The sequence below is a fragment of the Salmo salar genome, chromosome ssa18, assembly GCF_905237065.1.
Source record: "Salmo salar chromosome ssa18, Ssal_v3.1, whole genome shotgun sequence".
NCBI lineage: Eukaryota > Metazoa > Chordata > Actinopteri > Salmoniformes > Salmonidae > Salmo > Salmo salar.
In genome coordinates, this window is record NC_059459.1 from 35,282,501 (window position 1) to 35,299,797 (window position 17,297).

The 17,297-nt window shown below is 49.3% G+C and overlaps 1 protein-coding gene across 1 annotated transcript in view; it reads right to left on the bottom strand.

Moving 5' to 3' along the window:
* LOC106577322 (EH domain-binding protein 1-like) overlaps positions 1-17,297 on the bottom strand; it is a 429,232-nt gene that overhangs the window by 3,998 nt on the left and 407,937 nt on the right. Inside the window, exons 20-21 of the mRNA XM_045701776.1 lie at positions 16,146-16,245; positions 12,340-12,413 (exon numbers count right to left, since the gene is read on the bottom strand). Of these exons, the coding sequence (XP_045557732.1) occupies positions 12,340-12,413; positions 16,146-16,245 (174 nt within the window). The remainder of the gene's footprint in view (positions 1-12,339; positions 12,414-16,145; positions 16,246-17,297) is intronic.

Genomic DNA, 17,297 nt, shown 5'->3' on the forward strand with positions numbered 1-17,297 from the left:
AATGACCTCCAGCAGGCCACAAATGTGCATGTGTCTGCTCAAATGGTCAGAAACAGACTCCATGAGGGTGGTATGAGGGCCCGACGTCCACAGGTGGGGGTTGTGCTTACAGCCCAACACCGTGCAGGACGTTTGGCATTTGCCAGAGAACACCAAGATTGGCAAATTCGCCACTGGCGCCCTGTGCTCTTCACAGATGAAAGCAGGTTCACACTGAGCACGTGACAGACGTGACAGAGTCTGGAGACGCTGTGGAGAACGTTCTGCTGCCTGCAACATCCTCCAGCATGACCGGTTTGGCGGTGGGTCAGTCATGGTGTGGGGTGGAATTTCTTTGTGGGGCCGCACAGCCCTCCATGTGCTCGCCAGAGGTAGCCTGACTGCCATTAGGTACCGAGATGAGATCCTCAGACCCCTTGTGAGACCATATGCTGGTGCGGTTGGCCCTGGGTTCCTCCTAATGCAAGACACTGCTAGACCTCATGTGAGTGGAGTGTGTCAGCAGTTCCTGCAAGAGGAAGGCATTGATGCTATGGACTGGCCCGCCCATTCCCCAGACCTGAATCCAATTGAGCACATCTGGGACATCATGTCTCGCTCCATCCACCAACGCCACGTTGCACCAGACTGTCCAGGAGTTGGCGGATGCTTTAGTCCAGGTCTGGGAGGAGATCCCTCAGGAGACCATCTGCCACCTCATCAGGAGCATGCCCAGGCGTTGTAGGGAGGTCATACAGGCACGTGGAGGCCACACACACTACTGAGCCTCATTTTGACTTGTTTTAAGGACATTGCATCAAAGTTGGATCAGCCTGTAGTGTGGTTTTCCACTTTAATGTTGAGTGTGACTCCAAATCCAGACCTCCATGGGTTGATAAACTGGATTTCCATTGATTATTTTTGTGTGATTTTGTTGTCAGCACATTCAACTATGTAAAGAAAAAAGTATTTAATAAGATTATTTCATTCATTCAGATCTAGGATGTGTTATTTTAGTGTTCCCTTTATTTTTTTGAGCAGTATATTTTAATCCCACCATGCTTCTCAGAGTAGGAGTGCTGACATAGGATCAGTTTAGCCTTTTAAATCCTAATGAATAAGAGGAGGGATCTGATCCTAGATCAGCACTCTTACTCAGAGAAGCTTTGTGAATATGTGCTACCACAGATAAACTCTCTTGAGGAGAGAACATGTCTCGTATTATTAAAAAAGAAAAATACTTCAGTCCCATTAATCACACAGTTAGGGCCGGAAAAAGAACACAAAAAAAGTAGCATTTTGGGGCCAAACACTGGAGTGAAATGTGGGGGGTAGAAATGTTGTGTTATAGTGGGCGGTGTTGGCCCTCTAACAGACAGTTAGTAGTCAGAGAGTTGTACAGCGTCATGTGACACATCTGGTTCAACACCTTTACAGCCATTCATATTTAAACACCTATTGATTTGAGAAGAAAAGGAATGTTGGAAAATGTCAGGCACTAAAATAAGTGCTCTGCATGCTTTATTAAAAAAATATATATTTCCCCTCTGGTTCGTCAAGTTGCACCGGCCTGTCATGTGTGTGTGTGTGTGTGTGTGTGTGTGTGTGTGTGTGCTCCATGCTGGGCCCAGTGTGTTTGTCCCCCTGTACGGTCTGCTCTCTCTTCATTGGTCCAGCCACTCTTTGAAGTCGACCACAGTGCGAAATGAGCAGAGTCTCATTATCTGGCCCCGCTACTCTCTCGCTCTCTCTGTTTCTCTCTCTTTCTTTCTCTTCTTCTGACCGTTTCTCTCTCTCTCAGGCACTAAACTACTCTCCTCTTCAGAGAGGTTGGTCATTAGTGTTTACCAGGGACTAATACCAATATGCCAAACATGGTTTTGATGTTTAAATGAAAGACCATTGAAATGTCAAAAGGAGTAGACTACTCACTAAACTCACACAATGTGATGGAAAGTTGTCAGCTTCAAAATATACTTATTCCAAATAGAAAAGGTTATTCCTCCTTTGCCACACCTCCACTATCCCACAATTCCCCTGCACAAAGGTCTGCCCACAGACGGGGGAAAAAGTATCCAAAGCGGAGTTATAAAAAAAAAAACATCCCTCCTTTTCTGTCCCTCCCTCTCAACTGCTCTCTCTCTCTTTTCTACTTCCTTTCCCCTACTCTATATCCCTCTTTCCCCTCCCTCCCTCTTTCCTCTCCCCTCTTCTTGAGCCAAGAAGCCAAAGTTCCAACCCGCCAGGGGGATGCGGAAGCATGGAGCTGTCAATCAAAGCTGTGGTAGGTCCCGCCCCCCTCATTAGAAAGGTAAACAATAGAGGGACGATGACAGACATGGCCGCGCAAACGAGAGGGTAGAGAGCAGGGGTGAGTGTCTGTGTGCGCGAGAGAAAGTTTGTGTGTGTATGTGTGTGAGAAAGAGAGTGAGTGTGTGTGAGAAAGAGAGTGAGTGTGTGTGAGAGTGCGTGTAACCAGAAACCTGCGGTAAAAAAACCCCGCAGCCACTCATGGAAGTTACCCCCTCCCTACTTCCAACCCCGAAAGAGGGAGGAGTGAGAGAAAGCCAGTGTTCACACACACACACACACACTCTCTCTCGCTCTTCTGTTTCACCCTCTCTCTCTCTTTCTCTCGCTCTTGTGTTTCACCCTCTCTCTCTCTCTCTCCTGTTTTACCCTCTCTCTTCTGTTTCACCCTCTCTCTCTCTTTCTCTCGCTCTTGTGTTTCACCCTCTCTCTCTCTCTCTCCTGTTTTACCCTCTCTCTTCTGTTTCACCCTCTATCTCTCTTTCTCTTGTGTTTCACCCTCTCTCTCTCTCTCTCGTTTCACCCTCTCTCTCTCTCTCTCTCTCTCCTGTTTTACCCTCTCTCTTCTGTTTCACCCTCTATCTCTCTTTCTCTTGTGTTTCACCCTCTCTCTCTCTCTCTCTCGTTTCACCCTCTCTCTCTCTCTCTCTCTCTCTCTCTCTCTCTCTCTCTCTCTCTCTTGTGTTTCACCCTCTATCTCTCTCTCTCTTGTGTTTCACCCTCTCAACGGTAACCATGTGAATCTGCACAAGACACAGAAGAATGCGCCGATTCAAATCCCCATGACCCCCACCCTTCCAATGCTCAATTTATTCAGGAGACCCAAACTGCTCCGAAGACCCCTTTCTCAGAACAGGACGGGGGAGAATGAGTATGTTTGTGTTCTGGGCTTAAAATTTAGGTCCAACACATTTACCAGCACACACATACCCACAAACTAGCACTGATGAATCCCCAGATTGATAAAAACGTTGACATTTTACAGAGTAGTCAGCGAGTGATGTCTGGGGACGTCCCTTACTTCCACAGATCTCTCTTTAGTTGTGTTCTGTCGTTTGGTGGAATGGCCCCCAAGAGATAGCTTTGGCCAGGGGCCAACTGGAGTCAGGACACAAAGGCTGAGTCCCAAATGGAAACCTAATCCTGCCCATAGGGCGCTAATCCAAGGTAGTGCACTATGAAAGGAATAGGGTGCCATTTTGGACATTTGTAGTTACTGTGAAGTTACCTGCACCTTGTCTAGGACTAGTTACAGCTGCTTGACTAGCTGTATAGACAGCACCTCGTCTAGGACTAGTTACAGCTGTTTGACCAACTGTATAGACAGCACCTCGTCTAGGACTAGTTACAGCTGTTTGACTAGCTGTATAGACGGCACCTTGTCTAGGACTAGTTACAGCTGCTTGACTAGCTGTATAGACAGCACCTCGTCTAGGACTAGTTACAGCTGTTTGACCAACTGTATAGACAGCAACTCGTCTAGGACTAGTTACAGCTGTTTGACTAGCTGTATAGACGGCACCTTGTCTAGGACTAGTTACAGCTGCTTGACTAGCTGTATAGACAGCACCTCGTCTAGGACTAGTTACAGCTGTTTGACTAGCTGTATAGACAGCACCTCGTCTAGGACTAGTTACAGCTGTTTGACTAGCTGTATAGACAGCACCTCGTCTAGGACTAGTTACAGCTGTTTGACTAGCTGTATAGACAGCACCTCGTCTAGGACTAGTTACAGCTGTTTGACTAGCTGTATAGACAGCACCTCGTCTAGGACTAGTTACAGCTGTTTGACTAGCTGTATAGACAGCACCTCGTCTAGGACTAGTTACAGCTGCTTGACTAGCTGTATCAGTAGTAGTATATCTATTTTATACAAAGCGTGTGTATGAGTAGGTGTGTGTGTGTGACATTATATTTGCGTGTCTGTCTGTGTGTGTCATTATGTGTGTGTGTGTGTGTGTGTCATTATGTGTGTGTGTTGTGTGTGTCATTATGTGTTTGTGTGTGTGTGTGTCATTATGTGTTTGTGTGTGTGCATTGTCACCCAACCCCTAGCTTATCTCCAGTTCCAGTCAACTTGCGATCCTGAAAGAGTTAGCAACATCATCAAAGGGAGCCCGTGTGACAGGATTCCACACACACACACACACACACACACACACACACACACACACACACACACACACACACACACACACACACACACACACACACACACACACACACACACACACACACACAACTAATTAATCCAGGGCTACAGCACCGCGGCCTTAGATCTGCAACAAAGCCCAAATAGATTTACACATGGGGGGAGTAGAAGAGGGGAGGGAGAGAGGGAGAGAGAGAGAGAGAGAGTGAGAGGGGTAGATGGTGAGAGGGAGAGAGAGGGAGGGAGGGAGGGAGGGAGGGAGGGAGGGAGGGAGGGAGGGAGGGAGGGAGGGAGAGGGGTAGATGGAGAGGGAGAGAGCGAGAAAGAGAGATGGAGAGAGAGGGAGAGAGAGAAAGAGAGATGGAGAGAGAGAAAGAGAGAGAGAGGGAGGGAGGGAGAGGGGTAGATGGTGAGAGAGAGAAAGAGAGAGAGAGGGAGGGAGGGGTAGATGGTGAGAGAGAGGGAGAGAGAGAAAGAGCGAGAGAGATGGTGAGAGAGAGAGGGAGAGAGAGAGAGAGAGGGCGAGAGAGAAAGAGAGAGAGGGCGAGAGAGAAAGAGAGAGATGGTGAGAGAGAGGGGTAGATGGTGAGAGAGAGAGGGGTAGATGGTGAGAGAGAGGGAGAGATGGTGAGAGAGAGAGGGGTAGATGGTGAGAGAGAGGGAGAGATGGTGAGAGAGAGAGGGGTAGATGGTGAGAGAGAGGGAGAGATGGTGTGAGAGGGGAAGAGAGAGATGGTGAGAGAGAGAGGGGTAGATGGTGAGAGAGGGAGAGAGAGGGGGAGGGGAGGGAGAGATGGTGTGAGAGAGAGGGGTAGATGGTCAGAGAGAGAGGGGTAGATGGTGAGAGAGGTAGATGGTGAGAGAGAGGGGGAGAGAGGGGGAGGGAGAGATGGTGTGAGAGGGGAAGAGAGAGATGGTCAGAGAGAGAGGGGTAGATGGTGAGAGAGAGAGGGGTAGATGGTCAGAGAGAGAGAGAGAGAGTGAGAGGGGTAGATGGTGAGAGGGAGAGAGAGAGAGGGAGGGATGGTGAGAGGGAGAGAGAGAGAGGGAGGGAGGGAGGGAGGGAGGGAGGGAGGGAGGGAGGGAGGGAGGGAGGGAGGGAGGGAGGGAGGGAGGGAGGGAGGGAGGGAGGGAGGGAGAGGGGTAGATGGAGAGGGAGAGAGCGAGAAAGAGAGATGGAGAGAGAGGGAGAGAGAGAAAGAGAGATGGAGAGAGAGAAAGAGAGAGAGAGGGAGGGAGAGGGGTAGATGGTGAGAGAGAGGGAGAGAGAGAAAGAGAGAGAGAGGGAGGGAGGGAGAGGGGTAGATGGTGAGAGAGAGGGAGAGAGCGAGAAAGAGAGATGAGAGAGAGAGATGGAGAGAGAGGGAGAGAGAGAAAGAGCGAGAGAGATGGTGAGAGAGAGGAGTTGATGGTGAGAGAGAGAGGGAGAGAGAGAGAGAGAGAGAGAGGTAGATGGTGAGAGAGAGAGGGCGAGAGAGAAAGAGAGAGATGGTGAGAGAGAGGGGTAGATGGTGAGAGAGAGAGGGGTAGATGGTGAGAGAGAGGGAGAGATGGTGTGAGAGGGGAAGAGAGAGATGGTCAGAGAGAGAGGGGTAGATGGTGAGAGAGAGAGGGAGAGATGGTGAGAGAGAGGGAGAGAGAGGGGGAGGGGGAGGGAGAGATGGTGTGAGAGAGAGGGGTAGATGGTCAGAGAGAGAGGGGTAGATGGTGAGAGAGGTAGATGGTGAGAGAGAGGGGGAGAGAGGGGGAGGGAGAGATGGTGTGAGAGGGGAAGAGAGAGATGGTCAGAGAGAGAGGGGTAGATGGTGAGAGAGAGAGAGAGAGAGGGGGGATAAACTACTGCATAGGATTACATATTGATTTTGAACATATAAAAAAGCTTATCATATCAAACCGTAACAAGAAAAGTGTGGGACCTGGCTCTGCATAAATCCCTTTAGAGACACTTTACCACACACACCCTCCGAGCCAGCCAAGTCACACGGTGTGTACGGAGAGGGGAGAGAAAGGTGTGTGTGTGTGTGGTGTGAGGTGTGTGTGTGGTGTGAGGTGTGTGTGTGGTGTGTGTGTGTGTGTGTAAACAGTAAGCAGATAAAGAGAGCACAGTAGATCAATTTGGTTGCAAGGAGATGAGAGCGTGGATTACAGATGGTGTGTGTTTGTAAGACTGTCTGTAAGCACTTTGGTGTGTGTACGTACCATTATATGTATGTGTGTTTAAAAGTGTGTGTGTGTGTGTGTGTGTGAGGGAGATGAGAGCCTGGCATACAGATGGTATTTTCACAGCCTGGCAGCAGACCAGGCAGACACAAGGAGGATCCTCTCTATCACCCTACATGTCTTTAAACAACATCAGGGCCTGTTTTATATACTCTCTCTTTCTCCCCCTCTCCTTCTCCTCTTCTCTCTTTTTCCTCCCCCTCTCTCCTTCTCCTCCCCTCTCCTCCTCCTCTCTCTTTTTTCTCCCCTCTCTCCTTCTCCTTCCCCTCCTCTCTCTTTTTTCTCCCCTCTCTCCTTCTCCTTCTCTTCCTCTCTCTTTTTTCTCCCCTCTCTCCCTCCTCTAGGTGTTCTGTGATAGGGTCCAGTCCCCTGATCTTTAGGTTCCATTCTGTCCCTGATAAATCTTCAACTCTTACCAACTACTGACAGATCAATAACAGTATGGATCATAGACTGACAGTTCAATAACAGTATGGATCATAGACTGACAGTTCAATAACAGTATGGATCATAGACTGACAGTTCAATAACAGTATGGATCATAGACTGACAGCTCAATAACAGTATGGATCATAGACTGACAGATCAATAACAGTATGGATCATAGACTGACAGATCAATAACAGTATGGATCATAGACTGACAGCTCAATAACAGTATGGATCATAGACTGACAGTTCAATAACAGTATGGATCATAGACTGACAGCTCAATAACAGTATGGATCATAGACTGACAGTTCACAGCTCAATAACAGTATGGATCATAGACTGACAGCTCAATAACAGTATGGATCATAGACTGACAGCTCACAGCTCAATAACAGTATGGATCATAGACTGACAGTTCAATAACAGTATGGATCATAGACTGACAGATCAATAACAGTATGGATCATAGACTGACAGATCAATAACAGTATGGATCATAGACTGACAGTTCAATAACAGTATGGATCATAGACTGACAGCTCAATAACAGTATGGATCATAGACTGACAGATCAATAACAGTATGGATCATAGACTGACAGTTCACAGCTCAATAACAGTATGGATCATAGACTGACAGTTCAATAACAGTATGGATCATAGACTGACAGCTCAATAACAGTATGGATCATAGACTGACAGATCAATAACAGTATGGATCATAGACTGACAGTTCACAGCTCAATAACAGTATGGATCATAGACTGACAGTTCAATAACAGTATGGATCATAGACTGACAGCTCAATAACAGTATGGATCATAGACTGACAGATCAATAACAGTATGGATCATAGACTGACAGCTCAATAACAGTATGGATCATAGACTGACAGCTCATAGCTCAATAACAGTATGGATCATAGACTGACAGTTCAATAACAGTATGGATCATAGACTGACAGCTCAATAACAGTATGGATCATAGACTGAGAGTTCAATAACAGTATGGATCATAAACTGACAGTTCACAGCTCAATAACAGTATGGATCATAGACAGACAGTTAAATAACAGTATGGATCATAGACTGACAGTTCAATAACAGTATGGATCATAGACTGACAGATCAATAACAGTATTGATCATAGACTGACAGTTCACAGCTCAATAACAGTATGGATCATAGACAGACAGTTCAATAACAGTATGGATCATAGACTGACAGTTCAATAACAGTATGGATCATAGACTGACAGATCAATAACAGTATTGATCATAGACTGACAGTTCACAGCTCAATAACAGTATGGATCATAGACAGACAGTTCAATAACAGTATGGATCATAGACTGACAGCTCAATAACAGTATGGATCATAGACTGACAGTTCAATAACAGTATGGATCATAGACTGACAGTTCAATAACAGTATGAATCATAGACTGACAGTTCAATAACAGTATGGATCATAGACTGACAGCTCAATAACAGTATGGATCATAGACTGACAGATCAATAACAGTATGGATCATAGACTGACAGATCAATAACAGTATGGATCATAGACTGACAGATCAATAACAGTATGGATCATAGACTGGATGGTATGGAAGCACACATTCTCCCACTATGCTGTGAGGCATCAGAATAAGTGGATATGCTGCTGGCTAACTGTATCAGTTTAATCATGTGAGAGGGTGTGAGTGTGACTGGTATGTATAAGCATGAGTGTGTGAGAGTGTGTGAGAGTGTGTATATATCTCTTCAAGTGTGTATATCTGTGTCGTTCACTGGTTTGATTACTCCAACGCAAGCGTCTCTCTGTCATCGACTGGCATGGACGTGTGTGTGTGCGCGAGTGTGTGTGTGTGTGTGAGAGAGCGAGAGTGTGTGTGTGTGTCTATCTCTGCAAGTCTCTCTGTCATCGGCTGGCCAACCAAATCAGCAATTACCTGCAAGCCACGCCATGCCATGCAGCCCAGCCATCACTCAATGGACCTGGCCAACCACCAAATAACAGCGGACACACACTCTCTTCCCTCACACACTATCTTTCTAGCAGAACTATCTGTACCGGGCCTGTGAAAGGTAGAGCATGATGAATGTTAAGTAGATCCCTGAGGAAGGAGAAGAGGAGAGGGGAATGGAGAGAGAGGAGTGGAGAGTATAGAGGAGTGGAGAGAGAGAGAGAGAGAGAGAGAGAGAGAGAGGAGAAGAGAGAGAGGAGAAGAGGAGTGGGGAGAGAGGAGTGGAGAGAGTAAAGGGAGTGGAGAGGAGAGTGTGGAGAGAGAGCAGTGGAGAGGAGAGGAGAGAGAGGAGAGGATAGAGGAGTGGAGAGAGAGAGTGGAGAGGAGTAGAGATAGAGGAGTGGAGAGAGAGGAGAAGAGAAGAGGAGAAGAGGAGTGGGGAGAGAGGGTAGTGGAGAGGAGTGGCTTGTCCCACCTCTAGGCTTGTCCCACCTCTCCAGGACCATGATCTGGCTTGTCCCACCTCTCCAGGACCATGGCCTGGCTTGTCCCACCTCTCCAGGACCATGGTCTAGGCTTGTCCCATCTCTCCAGGACCATGGTCTAGGCTTGTCCCACCTCTCCAGGACCATGGCCTGGCTTGTCCCACCTCTCCAGGACCATGGTCTAGGCTTGTCCCATCTCTCCAGGACCATGGCCTGGCTTGTCCCACCTCTCCAGGACCATGGCCTGGCTTGTCCCACCTCTCCAGGACCATGGTCTAGGCTTGTCCCATCTCTCCAGGACCATGGTCTAGGCTTGTCCCATCTCTCCAGGACCATGGCCTGGCTTGTCCCACCTCTCCAGGACCATGATCTGGCTTGTCCCACCTCTCCAGGACCATGGTCTAGGCTTGTCCCACCTCTCCAGGACCATGGCCTGGCTTGTCCCACCTCTCCAGGACCATGGCCTGGCTTGTCCCACCTCTCCAGGACCATGGTCTAGGCTTGTCCCACCTCTCCAGGACCATGGCCTGGCTTGTCCCACCTCTCCAGGACCATGGCCTGGCTTGTCCCACCTCTCCAGGACCATGGTCTAGGCTTGTCCCACCTCTCCAGGACCATGATCTGGCTTGTCCCACCTCTCCAGGACCATGGTCTAGCTTGTCCCACCTCTCCAGGACCATGATCTGGCTTGTCCCACCTCTCCAGGACCATGGTCTAGCTTGTCCCACCTCTCCAGGACCATGATCTGGCTTGTCCCACCTCTCCAGGACCATGGCCTGGCTTGTCCCACCTCTCCAGGACCATGGTCTAGGCTTGTCCCATCTCTCCAGGACCATGGCCTGGCTTGTCCCACCTCTCCAGGACCATGGTCTAGGCTTGTCTAGGCTTGGTTTATACTCACACACACCTGTGTGCAAAGGATTCATCCTCTCACAGTGCATAGCCTGCAAATGGCCATCAAACTCCTATTGTGCTCTTAGAAAACAACGACTGTGTGTTATTGTATCATGACGTTTTATGTCAATTATGTTTTACAGATTACTATGCTTTAATTTTTACATTTGTATTCCTTATCCCCATGTGACCATGTGTTGTGACCATGTGACCATGTGTTGTGACCACGTGTTGTGACCATGTGACCATGTGTTGTGACCATGTGTTGTGACCATGTGTTGTGACCATGTGGAAAAGGCACTTAGAACAATGTAATCAAATGTAAAGTTCAGAGCAGGTTTGTCTAGTGTCATGGCCAGGTGTCTTTGCCAGGTGCCTTTGCCAGGTGTCTTTGCCAGGTGCCTTTGCCAGGTGCCTTTGCCAGGTGTCTTTGCCAGGTTCCTTTGCCAGGTGCCTTTGCCAGGTGTCTTTGCCAGGTGCCTTTGCCAGGTGTCTTTGCCAGGTGTCTTTGCCAGGTGTATTTGCCAGGTGCCTTTGCCAGGTGCCTTTGCCAGGTGCCTTTGCCAGGTGTCTTTGCCAGGTGCCTTTGCCAGGTGTCTTTGCCAGGTGTCTTTGCCAGGTGTCTTTGCCAGGTGCCTTTGCCAGGTGCCTTTGCCAGGTGCCTTTGCCAGGTGTCTTTGCCAGGTGCCTTTGCCAGGTGTCTTTGCCAGGTGTCTTTGCCAGGTGCCTTTGCCAGGTGCCTTTGCCAGGTGTCTTTGCCAGGTGTCTTTGCCAGGTGTCTTTGCCAGCTGCCTTTGCCAGGTGTCTTTGCCAGGTGTATTTGCCAGGTGCCTTTACCAGGTGTCTTTGTCAGGTGTTTTTGCCAGGTGTCTGACTGCATTACCTGTTGCTTCCCTCTCTAAATACAGAAATACAGGCTGGCTGGTGTGTGGCAGACAAGAGCAATCAATCCCTAACCAGGATCTGTTCCTACTCTCTTGCTCCTGCTCGGCTATGCATGTCTGTCTACTCCACACACACACTCCCCCCTCCTCCCTACACACACCTGCCCAGTCCCTTCCACCGCCACCAGCTAATTACAATTGATTTAATATGGATCAGGTTGCTTATCAGGTGGAGAAAGAAATTACCATGGCCGATGCAGAGGTGCAGGCAGGTCAACATTGAATGGAGAAATCAATTTGCATTGATTGTCAAAAGGTTCATTTTTCACAAAGAGGACACAGTGAAAGGGATTAAACTTGGGTTTCGGCTCGACAACTTTGATACCACACAACAGTGGTGCTTTTCAGACGGTACCAGAACACACAACAACCTACCTGGATAACGTAGCTACTAGCTAGCTGGCTTTTAATCCTCCATGTCAGTCAGCAGGGCTAGATTTCAAACCAGGGTGTTGATAATGGTATTCAGGCCTAGTATGGCTGTTAGATAGCACTGATCACACAGCATCAGTCCAGATCTCCTGGCTGAGGAGGATCCTCCTAGTAACCACCTAGCAACCTGTGGTTAGGATCCTGGCTGAGGAGGATCCTCCTAGTAACCACCTAGCAACCTGTGGTTAGGATCCTGGCTGAGGAGGATCCTCCTAGTAACCACCTAGCAACCTGTGGTTAGGATCCTGACTGCAAGGAAGTACTATTATTCAGAGCAAGATTGATTAATAGCCAGTGTACCAGTAGATAGCAGTAAAATCACAACCCATAAAGGTACAGGTAATGAATTTGAAGTATTTCTCCACATTTCCACTTTCCTACTTAAACATACCCACCCTCTCTAATCGTCTCTTCCCTCCCCCTCCCTCCTCCCTCCCCCTCCCTCCTCCCCACCCGCTCAACCCCTGGCCTAACTTCACCCGTCATAAGAGCATGTTCTAAATGACCAAAGGGTAAATGTCTTACCCTCGATGGCCATCATGGCTCTCAGCTCTCTGTTGAGCAGCTCGAAGCGTCGCTCCAGATCGTGCTCCTTCTCCCTGTGGCAGTAAGTTGGAACAAAGTTCATCAATATGTTAATGACTAAATCATTAAGCACTTAGAAGAAGTCTGCAATAAACATCGATTCAGCCAGTCGGCTGGACCTTCTCCCTTCTCTCCACACATTAATCTACTGCAAATATCTGATACACAAACATACCCCAACCCGGGGCCCTGCCTGGGCTGGTCTGCTAAAACCCTGTGTGTGGGTGAGAGGGGGACAGAGAGGGAGAGAGAGTGAAAGAGAGGGAGAGAAAGAAATGGAGGGAGGGAAAGAGAAAGAGGGAGTGACAGACAGAAGTAGGGGGAAAGAAAGCGAAGGAGAGACATGGAGAGACAGGAAAAAGGAGAGGAGGTGAGGGACATGCAGAGAGATGGAGAGACAGGGAAAAGGAGAGGAGGGACATGCAGAGAGATGGAGAGACAGGGAAAAGGAGAGGAGGGACATGCAGAGAGATGGAGAGACAGGGAAAAGGAGAGGAGGGACATGCAGAGAGATGGAGAGACAGGGAAAAGGAGAGGAGGGACATGCAGAGAGATGGAGAGACAGGGAAAAGGAGAGGAGGGACATGCAGAGAGATGGAGAGACAGGGAAAAGGAGAGGAGGGACATGCAGAGAGATGGAGAGACAGGGAAAAGGAGAGGAGGGACATGCAGAGAGATGGAGAGACAGGGAAAAGGAGAGGAGGGACATGCAGAGAGATGGAGAGACAGGGAAAAGGAGAGGAGAGACATGCAGAGAGATGGAGAGACAGGGAAAAGGAGAGGAGGGACATGCAGAGAGATGGAGAGACAGGGAAAAGGAGAGGAGGGACATGCAGAGAGATGGAGAGACAGGGAAAAGGAGAGGAGGGACATGCAGAGAGATGGAGAGACAGGGAAAAGGAGAGGAGGGACATGCAGAGAGATGGAGAGACAGGGAAAAGGAGAGGAGGGACATGCAGAGAGATGGAGAGACAGGGAAAAGGAGAGGAGGGACATGCAGAGAGATGGAGAGACAGGGAAAAGGAGAGGAGAGACATGCAGAGAGATGGAGAGACAGGGAAAAGGAGAGGAGGGACATGCAGAGAGATGGAGAGACAGGGAAAAGGAGAGGAGGGACATGCAGAGAGATGGAGAGACAGGGAAAAGGAGAGGAGGGACATGCAGAGAGATGGAGAGACAGGGAAAAGGAGAGGAGAGACAGGGAGAGAGATGGACAGGGAAAAGGAGAGGGGACGGAACCAAACAGAACAGGAGGGTGTGGCGGTATGAGGTGTGTGTGTGGAGGGGTAATGTCTGGGCGGTAGGGGTAATGTCTGAGCGGTAGGGGGGGGTAATGTCTGGGTGGTAGGGGTAATGTCTGAGCGGTAGGGGTAATGTCTGAGCGATAGGGGGGTAATGTCTGGGCGGTAGGGGGGTAATGTCTGGACGGTAGGGGGGTAATGTCTGGGCGGTAGGGGGGGATAATGTCTGGGCGGTAGGGGGGGATAATGTCTGGGCGGTAGGGGGGATAATGTCTGGGCGGTAGGGGGGATAATGTCTGGGCGGTAGGGGGGATAATGTCTGGGCGGTAGGGGGATAATGTCTGGGCGGTAGAGGGGGTAATGTCTGGGCAGTAGGGGGGTAATGTCTGGGCGGAGGGGGGGTAATGTCTGGGCGGTAGGGGGGGTAATGTCTGGGCGGAGGGGGGTAATGTCTGGGCGGAGGGGGGTAATGTCTGGGCGGTAGGGGGGTAATGTCTGGGCGGCAGGGGGGGGTAATGTCTGGGCGGTGGGGGGGTAATGTCTGGGCGGAGGGGGGGTAATGTCTGGGCGGAGGGGGGGTAATGTCTGGGCGGTAGGGGGGGTAATGTCTGGGCGGTAGGGGGGGTAATGTCTGGGCGGTAGGGGGGGTAATGTCTGGGCGGTAGGGGGGGATAATGTCTGGGCGGTAGGGGGGTAATGTCTGGGCAGTAGGGCTACAAATTTAATTCCCCTTCTTTCAGATGGTTTAGAAAACGAGCTAATTTTCCCCATAATAGAATTTGTCCTTCAGAGGCGCTTTTCTGCCACAAAGAAAGAAATGAAAGAGGTAGTAATCAGACCCTCTATCAATTGGCCACTTTAAACACCCTCCCCGCTCTCTCCCTCCCTCTCTCTCTCTCACACCATATAATGTGATTATATGAATACTTCAGTCTCTTGTTCTCTCTGGCCCTTTGAAATCCTGCGAGGGAGGAAGAAATGAAAAGGAGAGAGAGAGAGAGAGAGAGAGAGAGAGAGAGAGAGAGAGAGAGAGAGAGAGAATGAAAAGGAGAGCAGTGTTTCCACCTGTCCACCTAGTGGCTGAGTGACCGCACAAAGCTTGTGTCATAAATGGCACTACTTTTGACCAGGACCCACACAGAATCCCATAGGGCCCTGGTCAAAAGTAGTGCACTACATAGGGAATAGTGCGCCATTTGGAAATGTAGCTAAAGAGAAAGGCATTATGATGCAACGTTGAGATGATCGCTAGGTTCTTATTGGTTTAATATTGACATGCAAATCACAGGAATAAACAGCACCAGAATGGATTATGGACATGAACAGGTTTACAACACACAGATCACAGGGTAAAGCAGTTGTGTGATGCTTTGAGTGGTTTAAAAATACATGTCTGTGTATTGGGAACTGGGAACACACAGACAGAATACATGTCTGTGTATTGGATAGTCAGACACAATGGAGAATGAGAGAGAAAGAGATTAGTGTTAGGGGGACTTACAGTAGAGAGGGTTAGGGGAACTTACAGTAGAGGGGGTTAGGGGAACTTACAGTCGAGGGGGTTATGGGAACTTACAGTAGAGATGGTTAGGGGAACTTACAGTAGAGATGGTTAGGGGAACTTACAGTAGAGATGGTTAGGGGACTTACAGTAGAGAGGGTTAGGGGAACTTACATTAGAGGGGGTTAAGGGAACTTACAGTCGAGGGGGTTAGGGGCACTTACAGTCGAGGGGGTTAGGGGAACTTACAGTAGAGGGGGTTAGGGGAACTTACAGTAGAGAGGGTTAGGGGAACTTACAGTAGAGAGGGTTAGGGGAACTTACAGTAGAGAGGGTTAGGGGAACTTACAGTCGAGGGGGTTAGGGGCACTTACAGTCGAGGGGGTTAGGGGAACTTACAGTAGGGGGGTTAGGGGAACTTAGGGGAACTTACAGTAGAGGGGGTTAGGGGAACTTACAGTAGAGAGGGTTAGGGGGACTTACAGTCGAGAGGGTTAGGGGAACTTACAGTCGAGGGGGTTAGGGGAACTTACAGTAGAGAGGGTTAGGGGAACTTACAGTAGAGCTGGTTAGGGGACTTACAGTAGAGAGGGTTAGGGGAACTTACATTAGAGGGGGTTAAGGGAACTTACAGTCGAGGGGGTTAGGGGCACTTACAGTCAAGGGGGTTAGGGGAACTTACAGTAGGGGGGCTTAGGGGAACTTACAGTAGAGGGGGTTAGGGGAACTTACAGTAGAGAGGGTTAGGGGGACTTACAGTCGAGAGGGTTAGGGGAACTTACAGTCGAGGGGGTTAGGGGAACTTACAGTAGAGAGGGTTAGGGGAACTTACAGTCGAGGGGGTTAGGGGAACTTACAGTAGAGAGGGTTAAGGGAACTTACAGTCGAGGGGTTTAGGGGAACTTACAATCGAGGGGGTTAGGGGAACTTACAGTAGAGAGAGTTAGGGGACTTACAGTAGAGAGAGTTAGGGGACTTACAGCAGAGAGAGTTAGGGGACTTACAGTAGAGAGAGTTGGTTCTGTCTCCTGATCAGGGCGTTCTTCTTGTTGACCAACATGAACCACTCCTGCATCATGGCCTCTTCCTCTTCCTTACTGTTCCCTGGAACACAACGGATCCATTAAACACACGGAACAACCCACACCAAATGTATTACCTAACAACCACATAACATAACCACCTAACAACTACCTAACAACTACCTAACAACCACCTAACAACCACCTAACAACCCCTAACAACCCCTAACAACCCCCTAACAATCCCCTAACAATCCCCTAACAACCCCTAACAATCACCTAACAATCACAGCTCACAGCTACTGCAGATATATGCACTTTACATGATGAGGTATGACGCTAAACACACACACACCCCTCACACACACCCCTCACACACACACACACACACACACACACACACACCCCTCTCACACACACACACACCCCTCACACACACACACACACACACACACACACACCCCTCTCTCACACACACACACACACACACACACACACACACACACACACACACACACACACACACACCCTCACACACACACACCCACACACACCCCTCACACACACACACTCCCCTCACACACACACACACACTCCCTCACACACACACACACACCCCTCACACACACACACACCCTCACACACACACACCCCCTCACACACACACACACCCCTCACACACACACACCCCTCTCTCACACACACACACCCCTCACACACACACACACACCCCTCTCACACACACACACACCCCCCTCTCACACACACACACCCCTCTCACACACACACACCCCTCTCACACACACACACACACACACACACACACACACACACACACACACACACACACACACACACACACACACACACACACACACACACACACGTACCTCTCTCACACACGTACCTCTCTCACACATGCACCTCTCTCACACACGCAGCTCTCTCTCACATTGTCACCTCAAGCCAGAAAAGAGGGATTGTTCCTCTGCCTGTGAAGGACATAAGAACCAGTGTCCTGTGTGTATCTGTCTCTGACGTGCGGCCCAGACCAGACGTAGCTATGCCATTTCATTTAACAGAAAAAAAGACCACAACGAGGGGATTTAAGAACGGGCTCCGTGGATTACTGTA